Source organism: Aedes albopictus, chromosome 2, assembly GCF_035046485.1.
Source record: "Aedes albopictus strain Foshan chromosome 2, AalbF5, whole genome shotgun sequence".
NCBI classification, from domain to species: domain Eukaryota; kingdom Metazoa; phylum Arthropoda; class Insecta; order Diptera; family Culicidae; genus Aedes; species Aedes albopictus.
The window spans coordinates 106719851-106738365 of NC_085137.1; the positions used below are offsets into that span (position 1 = coordinate 106719851).

Below are 18515 nucleotides of genomic sequence, written 5' to 3' on the forward strand. Positions count from 1 at the left end.
TCCGTTTGCTTTTACGACATCGGCGGGAAAAAAATCAGCGAAACGAGGAAAAAAGAGTTCTTTTTTCTTCTCCATTTGAAAAGTCTTCCGGCAGCTATAAGAAAGAACTTTCTTGCGGCGTTATTAACCACAGCCGAGACCATTGGCAAGGCGAACAGGCATTTCAAGAACTTTGCCGTGAGATGACATTCAATAAGGTGTTCCTGCAGTGTGATTAAAACCACTTCAACTATTATTTCTAGCAATATGTCTTAATCCATTTCTTGTAACATCTCACAAAATAAAAAAAAAAAACCAATACCTTCATAGAAGAATTCGTAGAATACTTCCACCGCGTACTTGTTTGGATTTGTTTTCTCCTTTATCTATTCACTTCCCCCACCACCATCCCCCTTTCAGCACTCAATCAATCCCGCAACGATGAGGCAATTTAACTTACTTGAAACTCTTCTCGGAAATGTCCTGGATCTTGTTGTCGACCAGTTTGAGCGATTCGAGCCGCAGTCCCTGGAACGTCTCGTCGTCCACGTTGTGGATGAATGTGCGTGACATATCGATGTGCTTTATCGTGTGGAGGAATTCTGTAAAGAGCAGGACGAAAAAGAGAAGGAAAAACTCATTCAGTGTACCTGGAAATGTGTCGGGACAGGTTTTTTTTTTATCGAAGCCGACGACGCAAAATGAAATGAGATTGGTCGGTAGGACGCGAAAACAACCTTGACAACAAACGAACCGAAATTGGCTTCCCACTGATCACATCCGAATCGATGAATAGGTATGAATGAATTGATCAATCGAAGAAAAAGACATGTGAACGCGGAATGTGACATGAATAATCATATTTAGTGGTCTATTTTTTTAAGAGGACTAATTTTTGGTAAGTGCATATGTTATCATATTGAGATTTGAATACAGGTATTCTTCGATACATATAACGTATCCTCGATATAACGAATTCGATATAAATGTACGTTTTTATTATTGGTTTTGCGAATTTCATCGAAATATCACATCAACCCTAGCATGAAAAATATTAAATTTTTCCCTGCGTCGATATAACGTACACTTCAATATAGCATGAGCATAGATGACCCCACAATTCGTAGTTGCTACTCCGTGATTGACCAGAGCAATCGAAATTGCACAAGGAACCAATGAATAGGGCTTGGGACTAGCTTACTTTTATCAATGTGCACAGTTCGAGAGCTCTCAACTTTAATAACGGCGCCGGCCACGTCCTTACGGTCATGGAGAATGGGAGGGAATGGTAGTAAGACAAATGTTGTTATAAAGACCGCGAATCGCTGCATCTCCACGTTTGTCTCAGGAAGGATTTTTTTGTTAGTAGGGTAAGGTACATTGTCAGTCCGGGAGTCACCTATGGTTGGTGATATGATTTGACAATGGATCAATATACACAAACCGCCGTTAACAACCGACCACTTTTCGACGCAAAAACTAGCCAAAAAGAAAATTCTATCGCGCGTCTCCACTCCACTAGGGAGCAGAAACCTTTAGTCTATTCCACACAGAAATACACTGAACGCGACTCACTTGTCGGTGCCCGGATTTTTTTCTCGTCCGACGAGCCCGAACTAACATTTTTCACTTTTTTTTGTAAATGCAAAAAATGAAAGAAAATATTTATTATCAACTAAAAGTGTATTGGGAACTAGCGCCGACGGGAAGCGAAAAATTCGGAACTGACTCGAGCCACGACGCGTCCACCGCACACTCTCGATATAACGTACACTTCAATATAGCGTACAAAGAGGAAAAAAATGTACGTTATATCGAAGAGTAAAGTATTGCACCATTTGGGCAGGTGTACCTATTTTGGGCACTTGCCACTATAACTAAGTCAATTTCAAACCGATTGATTTGAATTTTTGTACAGAGTTAGATACTGTACGTGCCTAACTCTATACAAAATTTCAAATCAATCGGTTTGTAATTGACTTAGTTATAGCGGCAAGTGCCCAAAATAAGTACACCTGTCCAAATGGTACAAGACCCTACCTGTATATTCATTTGAAACTAGCTGCCCTAGCAAACATCGTACTGCCTGTGTATGATGGTTAAAGCACGTGACTATCACGCCGAGGACCTGGGATCGAATCCCACTCCCGACAAACTCGCAAAATGTGAGTTCTTCTTTTGGAAGGGAAGTTAAAGCGTGGGTCCCGAGATAAGCTAGCCTAGGGCTAAAAATCTCGTTAATACAAATAAATAAAAAACAAAATTCGTACTGCCTGTCTAATGTGCTTTTTGGACATGTAGGTCGAAGGAAAAATATCCCGAACAATGAAGTTCTAAATTTTTCCGTTTTTATTGCTTTTCTGGTCGATTTTTATAATTATTCCTTCGCACGAACACGTCGGAGCCCTGCACGATTACAATAGTGGATGCATTTTGTGAATCCTTGGGCCCGTTACTGAGCCTATTCCCTTTCCATTTTTATTTATATAGAAGATAGATGCGCCCGTCTAGCGAATTGGAAGTCGTGAATTCGAATCTCACCGGAGTACGTCGATTTTTTCCTCATATTTCAAATCTCAATTCGTTTACCGAGCACATGTTTCTGTTGTGTACATGGATGTCAAAGCATTTTCAACAGTGACAATCCAGAATTGCTTGAAGAAATCTCGACAATCTTTTAATCACAGCAGGTATCGAAGGAATGCCAGCAAGAAATTCAGCAGGAATGGAAGGATTATCTAAAGCAGTGTCGGCAAAAATCGCTGAAGAGATCTCGGAGCAATCCCCACAGGAAGGGACATCTGGAGGAATCCCGGGGAGAATCCTTGGAAAATTCTCCAGAAGAATGTTTCTAGAAATCTCAAAAAGAAGTTCTGAAGGTATTTCGAGGAAATTCCATTCACCTTATCCCAAGACCCTACCATCTGCCCTACCTTACTCTATACCCAAACATTTCACCCTACTCTCTACTCTAACTATCTACCTTACCTTCAGTAATACCGTAAATCCTAACCATCTACCATATCCTCTTTTGTAACCTCCTTCCTTACCCTCTACCCTACCCTCTACTCTACCGTCTTCTCCATTCTCTACCCTAACTCTGTACCCTACTCTCTATCCTATCCTTCACCCTAACCATCTATCATTCCGTCTACCCGACTATCTATCTCTACCCTACCATCTACCTTAACTTTCGATCCTACTTGATACCCTACCTCTACGCTATGATCTACCCTAATCCTTCACCCTGCTCTACATCCTACCCACTTCTCCATCGTCTCCCTTAGCATCTTTCCTACCCTAACTCTTTGCTCTATCCTCTACCCTACTCGCCATCTTGCCCCATCCACTATCCTATCCTTTCACCCCACCTTTGTAAACAACGCAATCGTTGCGACACTCATCTCTGAACAAACTACTAGAGAAGTATGTGCTGTCACAATCGATGTATCTGTTGGAAACCTCAACAGGAAATACGTTTATTGTTCGGTTTATTTACCGCATGATGAACCATTACCTACGGATGCTTTCAAACAAGTCATTGCATACTGCACTTCAAAAGGCCATCCGCTAATTGTTGGCAATGATGCTAATGCTCACCATATAATCTGGGGCAGCTCAGACATCAATTTGAGAGGCTCTAGTTTGATGGAATACTTAAGTAGTACAGATCTTGGATTACTTAACATAGGCAACCGCCCAACCTTCATGGTATCTGCTAGAGAGGAAGTGTTAGACATAACGCTTTGCTCTAGCAGAATTAGTCACGAGCTGATCAATTGGCATGTGTCAGATGAAGAATCTTTATCTGACCATCGCTACATCTTGTTTGAACATGTGAATGTTACTTCGCAAACTTTGCGTTTCAGGAACCCCCGGTCAACCAACTGGGATCTCTTTACCGATTTGGTTGCAGCCAAATTTCATGGATACTCACCATCAGTTGACACTCCAAGAGATTTAGATGATGCCGTTGATACTACAATGACCAACATCATGGAAGCTTTTGAAGAAGCATGCCCTCTGCGATCTATGAGGACCACAAGAGGAACCCCTTGGTGAAACTCTGATCTGGCAAAACTAAAGAATCAATGTAGAAAGAGTTGGAACCGACGACGTTCGGCTGGATCGGAGGCTTTCAGGTCGGCTCGCAAGGCCTACCAGAAAGCTCTTCGGTCTGATGAACGATCCGGCTGGGAAAACCTTTGTACAAATGTTTCCAGTCTGAGTGAAGCCAGTCGATTGAACAAAGTCTTGCAAAATCTAAGGAATTTCAAGTGAACGAACTTCGTTTGCCAAATGGCGATCTGTCTTCCTCTGATGAGGAAGTTTTGGAATGTTTATTCAGTACACACTTCTCCGGATGTGTGGATATTACATCTTCGGATGAACCTGATGTCTTTTCTTGTAGTTATGATTCTTTCGGCTCGGAGTATCATAACTTTAGAATCGATTGAGTGGGCACTTAACAGCTTTGCTACTTTCAAATCTCCTGGGGCAGATGTAATTTATCACATTTTGCTTCAGAAGGCATTTGATCATTTCAAACATGTTTTGAAACAACAACTCAAATTTATTTTGCCATTGCTCCTTCAGCCTATAACGTATTTATTCAACTGTATTATTGAATCTTCAGTTTATCCGAATGGATGGAAATTATCTAAAATCGTTCCAATAAAAAAGAAAAATAATAGTAATTTACTTGAAAATCTGCGTCCTATAAGTATACTTTGTGCCTTATCGAAGGCTTTCGAGCGAATCTTGAAAAAACAAATTTGTACCTTCGTTCAAGATAATCATCTACTCTCCGAATACCAATCTGGATACCGTCCAGGACACAGTACCAAAACAGCAATGATCAAGATTTGTGATGACATTGGTGTTGTTCTTGATAAAGGAAACAAAGTTATAATGATATTACTGGATTTTTCAAAGGCTTTCGATTCAATTTCTCATTCAATGGTCTGTAAAAAACTAGCGCATCAGTTTCTATTTTGTGAAAAATCTGTCCAGTTAATTTGTTCTTACTTGACTAACCGCAGACAAGCCGTTTTTTTCCAATGGGATATTATCTAGCTTCCTTGATGTTACTTCAGGTGTACCGCAGGGTTCGGTTTTAGGTCCAATCCTTTTCAGCTTGTACATCAATGATCTTCCATCAGTTATCAGGCACTGCTCAGCTCATATCACTTATTTGCCGATGATGTACAGTTGTATTTTAATTGTCAAAATTTCAACATCGAAACAATTGAGCGTATGATCAACGAGGATCTTGAATCTATAAGGAAATGGTCTAAAAAGCATCCTCTTAGATTAAATGCACGTAAAACTAATGCTCTTTTGATTACCCGCGGTAATAATTCAGATGTTCCTAGAATTTTAATTGGTGATGATCCAGTGGTATTTGTTGACAAAGCTATCAGTTTAGGTTATACAATTGAAAAATCGTTCAAATGGGATAAATATGTATTAGGTCAAGTAGGTAAAATTTATGGTGTTTTAAGGACTCTTTATTCCAAAGCCAATGTGTTGAACGTAGACATAAAATTGAAATTGTTCAAATCTTTCATATTACCATACTTTTTATCTTGTGATTTTGTGTTTTCCGGCGTTACGTTTTGTACCCAGCAAAGACTCAGAGTGGCACTTAATTCATGTATTCGTTTTGTCCACAGCCTTAATCGTTTTGACCATGTTTCGCACCTGCAATGCTCTCTGTTGGGCAACTCTTTTACTGGTTTTTACAAGGCACGTGTTTGTATTATCATGCATAAGTTAATTCTTACCAAATGTCCTAAATATTTGCACGCAAAAATGAGGCCTTTACGGAGTAACAGAAGTAGAAATTTTTCTATTCCTGTTCATAGTACATCCCAATATGCGAGTACGTTTTTCGTAAGAGGTGTAAGTTTGTGGAATACTCTACCGAATTTCTTGAAGGAAATGAATTCTATTTTAGTTTTTAAGAAGCAATGCAAAGTGTATTTTGATTAGTTTATTTTTGAGTTTTGTATTTGTAATTTGTGTTAGTAATTGTTAGTCTGTTGTTGCTATGACGCGTTCCAGTATTCAATACTTTGTAGCAATTAAAAGATGTAAATCTTACGCTGCGAATTAAATAATAAATAAATAAATAAATAAATAAATAAATAAATAAAGTCAACTTGTCTGCAGTTTTGCTGTGGGATATTACTGTGAAGTTCATTCTGAAAGTGGGTTGTGCGTCGTATGAAGAAGCAAAAAATTTCAGACCTATCAGTTTGACCTCTTTTCTTCTGAAATGCTTAGAACGCATTGTCGATCATCACATCCGTGATGTTCATCTGGCCAATGTGCCTCTTCATGTGAACCAACATGCTTACCAATCTGGAAAGTCCACTGTGACTCTTTTACACAAAGTTGTTTACGATATCGAGAAGGCATTCACTCAAAAGCAATGCTGCTTGGGTGTTTTCTTAGATATCGAGGGTGCCTTTGACAACGTGCCTTTCGATGCCATATTGCAAGCCGCACGGGGTCATGGTATATCTCCAATGATTTCCAATTGGATTCACCAAATGCTCAAAAACCGACATCTCTTCTCGGCATTGCGTTAAGCGGTGATTAGGAAATTGAGTGTTTGTGGATGCCCCCAAGGGGGAGTCTTATCACCATTTTTGTGGAATCTCGTAGCAGATACGCTGTTGAGGCAACTCAATAATAGCGGTTATTAGCGACTACCTAACATTGTTAGTCGGACCCTTTTCGACCTGATGCAAAACGCTCTTAAGGTAGTTGAGGGTTGGTGTTACCAATATGGCGTTTCGGTAAATTCGAGTGAAACATCTATTGCTCTTTTCACGGAAAAGCGACACCGTAATGGTGTTCGACCTTTACGTCTCTTTGATTCTGAAATCAATGTGACTGAGCAGGTAAAGTACGTTGGAGTCATTCTTGATTCCAAGCTTTCCTGGACACCTCATGTTGCGTTCAGAATCAAGAAAGCTTGTATGGCCTTCGGGCAATGCCGGCGAACCTTTGGTACAACTTGGGGTCTTAAACCCAAGTATATCAAATGGATTTACACAACTGTTGTTCGTCCAATATTGGCATATGGATGCCTTGTGTGGTGGCAAAAGGGCGAAGTGAGAGGTCCAATCAAAATTAGGCCATCTCCAAAAGATGTGCTTAATGGCGATGTCTGGAGCGTTCTCTTCAACTCCTACGGCAGCGCTCGAAGTTCTCTTTGACGTTGCCCCACTACACATTCATCTTAAACCAGAAGCACTTTCTTGCAGTTTCCGTCTATGGGTACTCGGTTAACTACAGGAAACTCCTGTGCACCGCAGTTCAACACACACCTCGTTGTTTCCACTTTTGGTGAATTTGGACAAGGTTGTCCTTGTTCCAAGTGATCTTACAATTGCTGATAATTTCCATATAGGACATTTTCCACGAATTTCCCTTCCCGGGAAGAGTGGACATCTGATTATCTGGAGAGACGGCATTCAGACGGCATCGTATGTTATACTGATGGCTCCCTTCTCGAAGGTTGAGCAGGTGCTGGTGTTTATTCTCGTGAGCTAAGGATGCATCAGTCTTATTCACTTGGGGGTCGTCTATAAATGACGTAGCTTTTTGGGGGGAGGGGGGTATTTGTGATTTTGTGACGAAGTGTGACGATACGAGGGTAGGGGTTTATGTTATGCAACGTAGCTTTCTACTAAGCTTATTGAAAAAAGTATTTCGTAATTAATAAAATTTTTACTTGCATTAAGTATAAGTAAATCGAAGAAAAAATATATTGCATGATTTCTCTTTCCATTCACATTAATGTAAATAACTAATAATGGACATAATGCCGGCTTCTTTTCATCATACATGCAGTTATCGAACGCAAAAACTGCGTTTGAGAAAATGGTTTGTAATCCTGTCCAAAGAATAATGTACTGTGTACGCAGAAAAAATTCAATATCGCTCAAATGCTTCTCACGACTAATAGTTTGCTGGTTGCTGTGCACATCGCTAAGGCTGCAAAGGAAAAAAAAAAGTTTTTGGCATTATGCCATTATTTAAGGAGTTCCTTATATAGTTTCTACAGAACTTCCGCGAAGAAATCCTACAACAATTTCTTAAGGAGCTCCTCTAGCAGCTTTGTAAGAAATTTCTCATGGTGTTCTTTATAGATTTCCCCAACAGGAGAAGGATAACATTTCCACAGGAATTCTCACTGGGATTCCCAGAAAAAAAAACTTCTGAAAATATTCCAAATGGATTTGGAGGAATCTCTGAAGGAACTTCCAGAAGAATTTCAGAAGGTACTCTTCGGGGAATCTTGAAAAGAAATCATAGACAATTTCCAAAAGAACTGCCGTGAGGAGTTCCTGGAGCATTTATAGATGGAACATTTGAGAAATTTTGAATGAACTCCTGAAAGAATCTCAGAAGGAGCTATTTTTAGAGTCTCAGAAGGAGCTCCTGGTTTAATTTCTGTAGAAAACACGGAAGAAATTTTTGATGGAATCCCGGAAGGAATTTCTTAAGGAATCCCGTTTTTTTGGGAAATTTGAAATATAAGAAAGAAAACCCAGGAGGAATTCCAGAAGAAACTATGGGAGAAATCCGTAAAGGGAGTCCTCGCGGAATTCTAAGAGATCGTGGAGGAATACTGGAAGGAGTGAATGGAGAAGAAACACCTAGAAGAATTCAGGAAGGAATTCGAATAACATTTCCTGGAGGAATCCCGGGATCAACTCTTGGAGGAATTTTGAAAGAATGTCGGAAGAAATTCTTTCAAAAATCTAGGAATGAATATCTGATTGAATTCCGGAAGGAATTCCTGAAAGAAACCCAGAAGGAACTCCTGGAGGAATCCAGGAACAACATTCTTTAGGAAACCCAGAAAGAAGTTCTGAAGGAATTTCACAAGAAATTCAGAATAAAATCCCAGATGTTCGAAGAAACTGCTGGTGGAAAAGAGGAGAAGATAACCTTAAAAGAACTGCTGAAGGAAACCATGGATAAACAATAGAAAATAAAACTCCCAGAGAAATCTCAGAAGGATCTTTTGGTGGAAACTAAGAAGAAACTCCGCAAGGAATTCTTGGAGGGATCTCTGAAGGAAGTGTTGGAGAAATTAAAAAGAAAGGAATTCTCAAAAATGGGAATCCCAAAAATAGCTCCTTGAGAAATTCGAGAATGAAATGCTGATGGAAACTCTTGCAGGGTCCCTCAAAAGTCATGATGCATTTTATTCAAATGAAATCAATTTGTTATTCTTAACAGATTACAGTTTACTGATTGCAATACAGATTAGCTACATTGGGAGCTTCAAATTCCTATTCTTCGGCATCAAGCAGAATGATGGGTGGTTTATTGAGTCATTAGCTTTGGTGATAGTGTTCACTGGTTTTGATGTCGGCGATATGGACCTGGCAGTCGGCAATGTTTTCTTTCTATTGTTGTTTTTTTTGTAATAAGTGTTCGTTAAACATACAAGTTAAAATTGATATCAGAACAAGGTTTCGATTATCTTTGTGTTTTTTGAATACAAATTTTGCGGGGGGTGGGTGTTTAAAAAGCTACGTCATTTTTTTTTTATCTGTAAAAATCTTGTTAATACAGATAAAAAAATACGTCATTTATAAGGGGGTATCCAAATTTGTGATGAAATGCTACGAGGGGAGGAGGGTATAAAAAATTGCTTAAAAAAAGCTACGTCATTAATCGACGCCCCCTTGGTAGACACTGCACCGTTTTTAAGGCCGAAATCTTTGGTCTTATGTGCGGAGTGCAACAAGCACTTCAGTAGCGCGTAATGGGCAAAGTAATATACTACTGTTCAGATAGCCAAGCTGCTATTAAGGACAAACATCTTGAAATCCCGTTTCAACAGTGCACCAAAACTTCAGAAGCACAAATCTCAAGAAGCAAGCGTCAAACAACAGTGCATTTTATTATTCTGTTCTTGCTCATTTGTAATAAGCTTGAAATAAGAAAATCAGGTGCGCTGGTTTTATTTACGAAGAGATTTGTGCTTTCGAAATCGTGAGTAGGTGCTAAGTCGGCCATTGTGGCGGCCATTTAGGGATTCTAACAAGTCTGTCCTTAATGCACTTGCTTCGGTCAACTCCAGGTCGAAGATAGTTATCGCTTGTCGAACTCAAATCGAGGAGCTGAATTCAGCAAACGCTGTTCACCTTGTATGGGTACCTGGCCATTCTTCTATCGCTGTAAATGAAATGGCTGATAAGTTAGCTCGCACTGGAGCATCACATGACTTTATTGGCCCTGATCCAGCTATTCCGGTATCCAAGTGTTGGCTAAAGCTTCAGATTGACACCTGGGCTGCTAGAGCTACTCAGCATAAAAAAAAAGCTCCAGATATCAAGCTTTCAGGAACTTTTTTATTTACACAGTATTTTTACGATTATTAGAAAAATTACAATAAATCGTACAAAATTGGGTCGATTTTGAAACTTTATACATTTTGTATGGGATGAAAAATTAGTGAAAAATTTTAAACCTCATTTACTCATTTACTGGTTTTTGTCACTTACACCCTTTTGCTTCTAACCCCTTCAATTGTGCTCTGTGCACATACTGTGCTTTCGTTTAGTGCTCTTCCTAGATTAAACTTCCAGTCTGCATCGGAACGTGGTTAAGGGATATTCCCGTTTAGGTAGCGGAAGATTGCTTGACTGCTTCCCAGTGTTTCGGATCATAGCAATTGTTTAAACGACTGAAGGGTTCACGGAAAAAATGTATACGGACGTATATACAGCGCCTGCTGCAGCCGTTTATACGGGTAATAATTCGAATGCCCACAAAGTTTGCCACATATATCAAATCCTTCACCGGAATGTACTGTTGAGCTTGGCGTTTAGGATCAAAAGGGCTGAATCTTGAATCTCGACGTGCTACTTGTTGAGCTGTTCCTCTTCCCGGACTTAGACGTAGTTTACCCGATTCAATTTCTGGATGATATTTACACTCGCCTTCCGAAAATTTCCGGCTTCTACCGCTTGAAAGGTACCATCATCGCAGCGCCGGTTTTATCGCACTCGGGCACTAACTGAAGCAAATTTCACCTATTCCAAACCACATTGTCTAATCTACCTAAGTAAACGATTCATAATTGGCATTACTTTTAGCAGACAACAAATCATCCACGGGTCCTAGAACCCATCAAATCAGGCCAATATTATGTCTTATCCTGCATTTCAAAGTCCAATTACCCACCTCAGTGGGCAATCGCATTGGCCATTGGGCATTTTTTTTTCTCGTCCATCAACGGGTCGCCATCGCCAAGCTAAGCACCTCATTTTCCAAAGAAGGGAACCCCAAAGCAAAACGAATAGGCAGCGCCTGAAAGGCCCTAAATTAAATTTAGTCCCCCGAACACAAGGCAAATCGTTTAAGATTACCTTCTTAGGAGAGCTTCTTTTGCTGTTATCCTATCTAACGATAATACCCCGGTAATCATCGGGAATGCCAAGGCCCAGAAGAATCCCCCGACCCGCCATGCCGCCGCCCAGCAGCCAGCGACGGACAAAGACGGCGAAAGCGAATTCAGATTCAAAATGAAGAAGAACGATCAGCCACCTTTCCCTTCCACTCCACGGGGTCCGCAACGGAGCTTTGAGCCGCAGCGTTAAGATGTCGTCAGCTTGGGTTCCACTATTGTCGCAAACAACGTCGTCAACAACGTTCCAACAACCGGTATAATCATCTTCTTGGGGTGTCTTCTATGCTCCCAAGCAAGTCAGGTGGGCAGAGGGTATTGAACGAAGGTGACAAGTTTTCCCACTTGCTCCCAGTTTTTCTTCCTTTTTCTTTTCAGATTATGTTGGTTTTCTTCTTAAAGATTGTCGAATGAAAGTTGGATGTGGTTTTAGGGGCGTTATTTTGATAAGGGAAGAATAATTAAGTTCTTCAATGGTATTCAGTTTATTCCGTAATCGGAATATCCACCAGAAAATGAGTCGAAGTACAAAATCAAATTTTGTACCCAGTAATACCATAAAACATTCGAAATTGACATTTTTTTTATTTTTCTTCAAGCGAGCTGGCATTCTATCGATTGAACTGTCAACGATGAATTGCTAAAGATGGTATTTTTCTATTGTAGCTCTATTTATCCCTTGCACACCAATTCAATATTATTCCCTGGAATGCCAGGACCACTAGGACCCCCAAGCGAATCAGAATCCAGGAATGCTGCAACAAACTTGACGATGGAAGCCTGTTTTCGCATTACACAGCGCAACATTTTTTTGTCTCAAGAGCAAACTTATGTGTCTCCGAAGGTTTTTGGGCCGCTGAATCCGAATCCGGGCTCAGATTTGCTCCAACACGTTACAATTTTGAGCTATACCTCAATTTATAGGGCAAAATATGCGATTTTGGGCTTTTTTGACTGCAAGCCATTTTGCATGGAAATATTTTTTTTAAGCAATTGGTCAATTAACATCTAAATTAACGACTCATGCAAAATATTTCGTTTTACCTAATCAAATTTGATAGATTTAAGCATTTTATGTAAGTATGGAAACTTGCATGCAACTTTTGGAGGGTGACTTGTATGGGAAATATCGTACCTAACATAAATCGCTTAAAACTATCAAATTCGATTTGGTAAAACGAAATATTTAGCATGAGTCGTTAATTTAGATGTTAACCCTCGAGTAATCGCGCTGTTGTATTTTGTACAACACGTTGAAAAAAACTCGCTTTTTGTACTCCGCTTTAGTGTGGTGCTGACGCAGGTAGCCAACCGCGCGAGTTTCGGAAGGTTAATTGACCAATTAACCTTTTGATTGATTAAAAAATATATTTCCATGCTTAATAACTTGCAGTCAAAAAAGTCCAAAATCGCATATTTTGCCCTATAAATTGAGGTATAGCTCAAAATTGTGACGTGTTGGAGCAAATCTGAGCCCGGATTCGGATTCAGCGGCCCAAAATCTGTCAGAGACACATAAGTTTGCTCTTGAGACAGACCAAAAGTTAATTTTTGTTACGCTGTGTTATCAGCGTGAAAACTCGTATTCCCATCGCACGGTTCTGAGCACTCTTCACCGCCTCTGCTATGAACGCGGACCGGATCGGGCACACACCTTGTCGACACACCAACACCTAGCCTCAGCCGTTCTCCAGACGACACCACCCCGTTCGGGGAGCAGGCGACAGAGCGAGCTCCTCTTCTCGAGTCGAATCGAGAAGATTTAATTTTTTATAATCCCTTTTGAAGTGAAGACCCTTCTTATCGAAGACACAACCCGCCCGGCTCCATGGTGGCGACGAGGGAACCCGAGAAACCTCGGCGCAGCGGTGACACGGTCGGATAAGTTAGGGATGGTTAGGGAACGGGATCGACGACGAATCGATTCGATTGGGAAAATGCGCTTTGCGAGCCCGAAAGACGAAGATTCTGTTTCACCGATAGAGGCACTCTGGCTGACGAAGAAAGCTTTTGTTGATGAAATGTGTGGCAGACTGTTGGGACAGATTCGAAGATGATGATGATGATGATGATAACGGTGATGGCACTGGCAATGATGATTGAACCAATAATAAGCTTTAGCTGGGTTCAAAGAGAAAATATTGATTCGCACAAGCTTTTGCGAATGTACGAGCAAGGACTGATGGAACGGATGATGGTGGATTGATTTATAAGTAGGGCCGATCGCACAAATCATCATGGGGAGCATGGCTTTGGAATGCTTGATGCAATAATTAACTACAATGAGTATATGCTCTCAGAATACAACCAGTCATTTATTAAGGGAAAATTGTGTCAATTTCCAATATCGCAGATACGACACATGATTTCATTGATTTGGTTTCAATTAGGAAAGCTTTATTAGTATCACTTTTTGAAGCACATATCTGGAAAATTTTGTAAACCAAAAAAATGGACAGTGCTTTTAATTTTAGGATAAGAAATTAAACGCTGTACTAGTAAAATTGTAACCTTAATATGAACCATTTTAAACATCATAACATTGACATACTTTTTATTATCTGGGACAAATTGATAAACAGTTTTCCGTAATTTCAAAATTCACGAATAGAAAGAAATATAAAAAAAGCTTTCCGTAACATAACCTGGTAACACTGTGTTCAGAAGAATTTAAAAAAGGCTTTTTTTGTAATTGCGTTGCGAATTCCCCTACTTTTCACTCGCGGAAACAATGTTAAAGCGGCGCGGCCTAATTTTCTTCACTGAAGCAAAGGTGCGGAAAAGTACTACTCTTCGGCACTCTTTAGAGTGCTGAAAAGTAGTACTTTTCAGCACTTTTGCCAGCACACACTTTTTGTTACTCGGCAAGCCTCGTTGGATAAACGTACAACTTGTGCTGAAAATATCATCATTTTGCAACTTGTTGCATAAATGATTATTTCTAAATAGGTTAGTGAAAAACCACTGTGATTCAACTCATATTTGAGCATTGTACAGCATTTGACCAGCTTCTTCACTATCGATGGCTTTCCTGGAGCCTTCGTTTGAATGAGCTGGCAGAAGTGTTGATTGCTTCATGTGATCTATAACCTGTATTTCTCGACTCGAGTATCAAAAAGTCACGTTGACAAAGCACTCGCGTTGGAGCATAGATATTGAGTTTTTGCCACGAAAACAGCATGAGTGTCCTTCCTTTTCTGCTCAAGAATTTCAACCCCGAGCAATCTGCAGCGGTCTCCGTAGTTTGGGAGGTTGATGCGATCCCGATTGATGCGGTAGATTTAGGAGGCGAAGGTATGATCGTGACAACTCCGTTATGAATCACAGATGCTCAAATTACCTTCCACTCGACCAAGAGCTCTTTGCGGCGACAAAACATCAATTTTCTGGTCCACCGCTAAGCTATTGTCCGACATCACAATTCCTAAGTGTAGTGATCAGCCCACGGACCAGCCATTTCTTTCGGAATCACCAGGGATATCACAGAAAACACACAGATTCAACTTCTGAACATTTAATCACTCCGAAACTAACCAACAAACTGAATTTTCAAATTTTTCATTTTCGTCAACTCGCCTGCTACGATCATTAAAACATGAATTTCTCTTTTTTTTCTTTTCCCTTTCTAAGGTTCTATACACTCTTCTCTACACCCTTCAAGTTCCCTTCACTAAGTAGCTCCTATAATTTTTTTTAAGCTAACGAAACGAACTGCGATGATAATGTAAGAAGTGACATTTTGATAAACAACGTCACGTTCTTACGCCAGCTGAACAGGATAATCCGTTGAGTACAATCTTTGTTTTTCCATTTTCTGTGGGTTCTCCTCTCCTCTTCTTGGCGTAACATCCTCACTGGGACAAAGCCTGCTTCTCAGTTTAGTGTTCTATGAGCACTTCCACAGTTTTTAACTGAGAGCTTCCTCTGCCAATGACCATTTTGCATGTGTATATCGAGTGGCAGGCACGAAGATACTCTATGCCCAAGGAAGTCAAGGAAATTTCCTTTACGAAAAGATCCTGGACCGACCGGGAATCGAACCCGTCACCCTCAGCATGGTCATGCTGAATACCCGTGCGTTTACCGCCTCGGCTATATGGGCCCCTGTGGGTTCTATTTTCATTATTTTATTAGTTCAGTCGATAACCAAAGATGATGATTTGTATTTACTTATTATGTGAGTTTATTTCTGTTATGATTTTTTGTCCATTGAATTGGGATGGCTCGTGGTCCTGAGTGTCGACTGAAATTTTTATATAATTTTGCCCTCCATACCATAGCTTATCTGGTTTTTTTTTTTTTATTTCACTTAATTGTTTAAGCAGTGCGGTAGGCAGGGTGCAAAATGTTCAAAGTCATTGACTGAAAATAGCACGAATTTGATTATTTCTGCACTCAATCTTCAAAACAAACATTTTCATTTCCTCTCCTCTTCTTGACACAGTCAGTCATTTCGTGGTCTTCATATTCAATGACCGATCGAGAAACATTTTCAAAATCACCTACGTTTATGGCTACGATTCTCACAAAAACACTCCACGATTACCAAATCGTACAAGATCTGTGTAAAGCACCATCAAATGTAATCGAATCGTTAATATTCTATCAGTAAATTGTTTGTACATTTTCATAGACTCTCATTCAGTTGACAAAGGAATGAAAATTGCCACCCGGTGAACTTCAGCGCGTCTGCTCGAAAATTTTGCGCACAGGTGGTAGGTGACAGCTAACATATGTTTCTATGCATGCTTTGCTGCATATTTGCCGACCGTCAGTTGGTCCGAAACCCAGCGCTTTTTTGGATTCGTAACCCGGATCTACACGGTAGCAACCACCACCCGTTACAAATATCGGTGGCAACTGAAGCACCTGCTCCAAAGTGTAGAATAAGGTTTTAGTTAAAATACACATTAATGTTCATTAACCGTAGTGTGGCCAGCAAAAAAAACACCCGTAGAAGGCCGGCAGGGTACCCGGGTACCCACGAAATGGAAATGATCATATCTCAGCGAATTTTCCACCGATTTTGAAAGTTTTTGCCTCATTCAACTCAGAAACTCATTATCTATCGAGATCGTATTTGGTTGGACCGGTCCGATCACCATGGGTACCGGAAAATCCGGATTTACGGATCCATGTTTTTATGCAATACAATATACGGGATTTTCGGTAGGTTAGTAGCAATTTCGGTACCAAGCATCGTAAAATTGCTTTGGCATATTGTATCTGACTGGCCTGGAATCATAAAACGTGTTGACTTTGAAACTGTGATTTCGGAACACGCTTCTCGTGGGGCCATGGTTGACCATAAACACTTTAAGATATCCTAGCCTTAACAATGTGGGTTTCAATATGGTGGAGGGACATGCTCCCAAAAATATGGATTTTCCGAAAACCACGGTGATTAGATCGGTCTAACCAAATATTTCCCCGATAGATGATGAGTTTCTGAGTTGAATGAGCTAAAAATTTCCAAAATCTATGAAAAATTGACGGAGATATGATCATTTCAATTTCGTGGGTACCCGGGTACCCTGCCGGCCTTCCACGTAATAAAAAAAATGCAGGAGCCCCTCCCCCTGCCCCTCCTCACTTTAAAATTCGGTCAACCCCATTAATAGATGTATATTCACGAGTTCTAAGATCTAACAGAGTTCCAACATCCTAGTCTCAACAACCATTAAAATATCGAGATTTGAAATTGAAAAAGGTACCCAGGTACCCTGCCGGCCACATAAGTGTTAATTAATAAAAACAAAAAAAAAAAGCACCTGCTACGACAAGGCATCCTCGCTGGGTCTACACGCATAAAAATCCGTTCCAGTATTCGGGAACAAGAAGTCATACATTATGGAACCCGCGTCTCCTTCAACATCGTGATTTAGTTCATGCAAACATGATTCGGTAAACCTGACTTTTCAAGGACAAGTCTTAAATTTTAGAACACAGTTCATGCCTACTTCATTCCCCATACTGATTTGGTAACGCATGCAATATTACGAACTCAAATCACGGAACTAAGAACCCTCAAAATCATTTTTGTGATTTTGATCACAAAATCTGGAACTCGGTTCATGCGCCCTGTCAGCCGCATAAACAAACTTCCACACGGGTAGTCGTCACACAAGTGCCGCACAAAGGAATCTAGTAGTATTTTGCTCAGTTCTGGTGTCCGATTTTCAGCTTTAAAGACGGTTTTTAATTCAAAAAGCAAATTACTATTGATTGTTAATGATGTAAATGAGTGATTGTGGTGGTTTTTTCTGATGGTTCAGAGTAAAAGTGTGTCTCGGATTCCCCGGAATGCTGACACAATCAGATGGCAAGATTCTCACTGTTTCGCCCTCCCTAAGATGCTATGGATTTTTAATCAGATCTGGAAATTCCATATAAGTACGGTGTTAAGCAACTTTCCACAGCGTGAATGTAATTTACATTCACCGCGTGGAGAGTTGCCTTCACAGCTCGCTCACGACTTTGGTATACGTTTGCGACCCCAATGTAATTCGGCAAACTTTCAGATAAAACTACAAGGTTATATTCATCCATACATTGTTTTTCGATAGCATGCTTCTGAACTGAGATAATAGCAAATGAATGTAAATCTTTGTAAATGAATGGTCGCACCCTTGTTCTAATCTCAATATGGAGTCGTCATCATTACCCCCCTGAGTGGCGGGAGAGTTTGATGGTCCCTATACAAAAACTCGGCAGCCAGACCCGCGAGCCATCCAGTTTTCGACCCATTTCCCTCACGTGTTGCCTTTCGAAGGTAGCCGCACGCATGGTCAACAGGCAGCATTATCTACAAGGACAAGGGCATTATCTGCAAGGACATAGGTTCTTCGATCATCGTCAACACGCCTTCATATCAGGGTACGGAACCAACACGTATGTTGCTGCCGTAGGGGAAGCTCTACATAAAGCTAAGAAATTAGGCCACCGTACCTCCCAAGTAACACACATGTTATATAAAAGTTACGACAGCGCAAGTTTTGGTTGTATAGAAGTTTATTTTACGTTATTTCAACACAATGTTAGAATTACGTGAAATAAACTTCTATACAACCAAAACTTGCGCTGTCGTAACTCT

General features: G+C 40.3%; 1 protein-coding gene across 3 annotated transcripts in view; it reads right to left on the bottom strand.

Moving 5' to 3' along the window:
• The window catches only part of LOC109420550 (chaoptin), a 611746-nt gene that overhangs the window by 128534 nt on the left and 464697 nt on the right, over positions 1-18515 (bottom strand). For all 3 annotated transcript variants that reach the window (XM_062850196.1, XM_062850197.1, XM_062850198.1), the window contains one exon: positions 440-581. In XM_062850196.1, coding sequence (XP_062706180.1) covers positions 440-581 — 142 coding nt within the window. The remainder of the gene's footprint in view (positions 1-439; positions 582-18515) is intronic.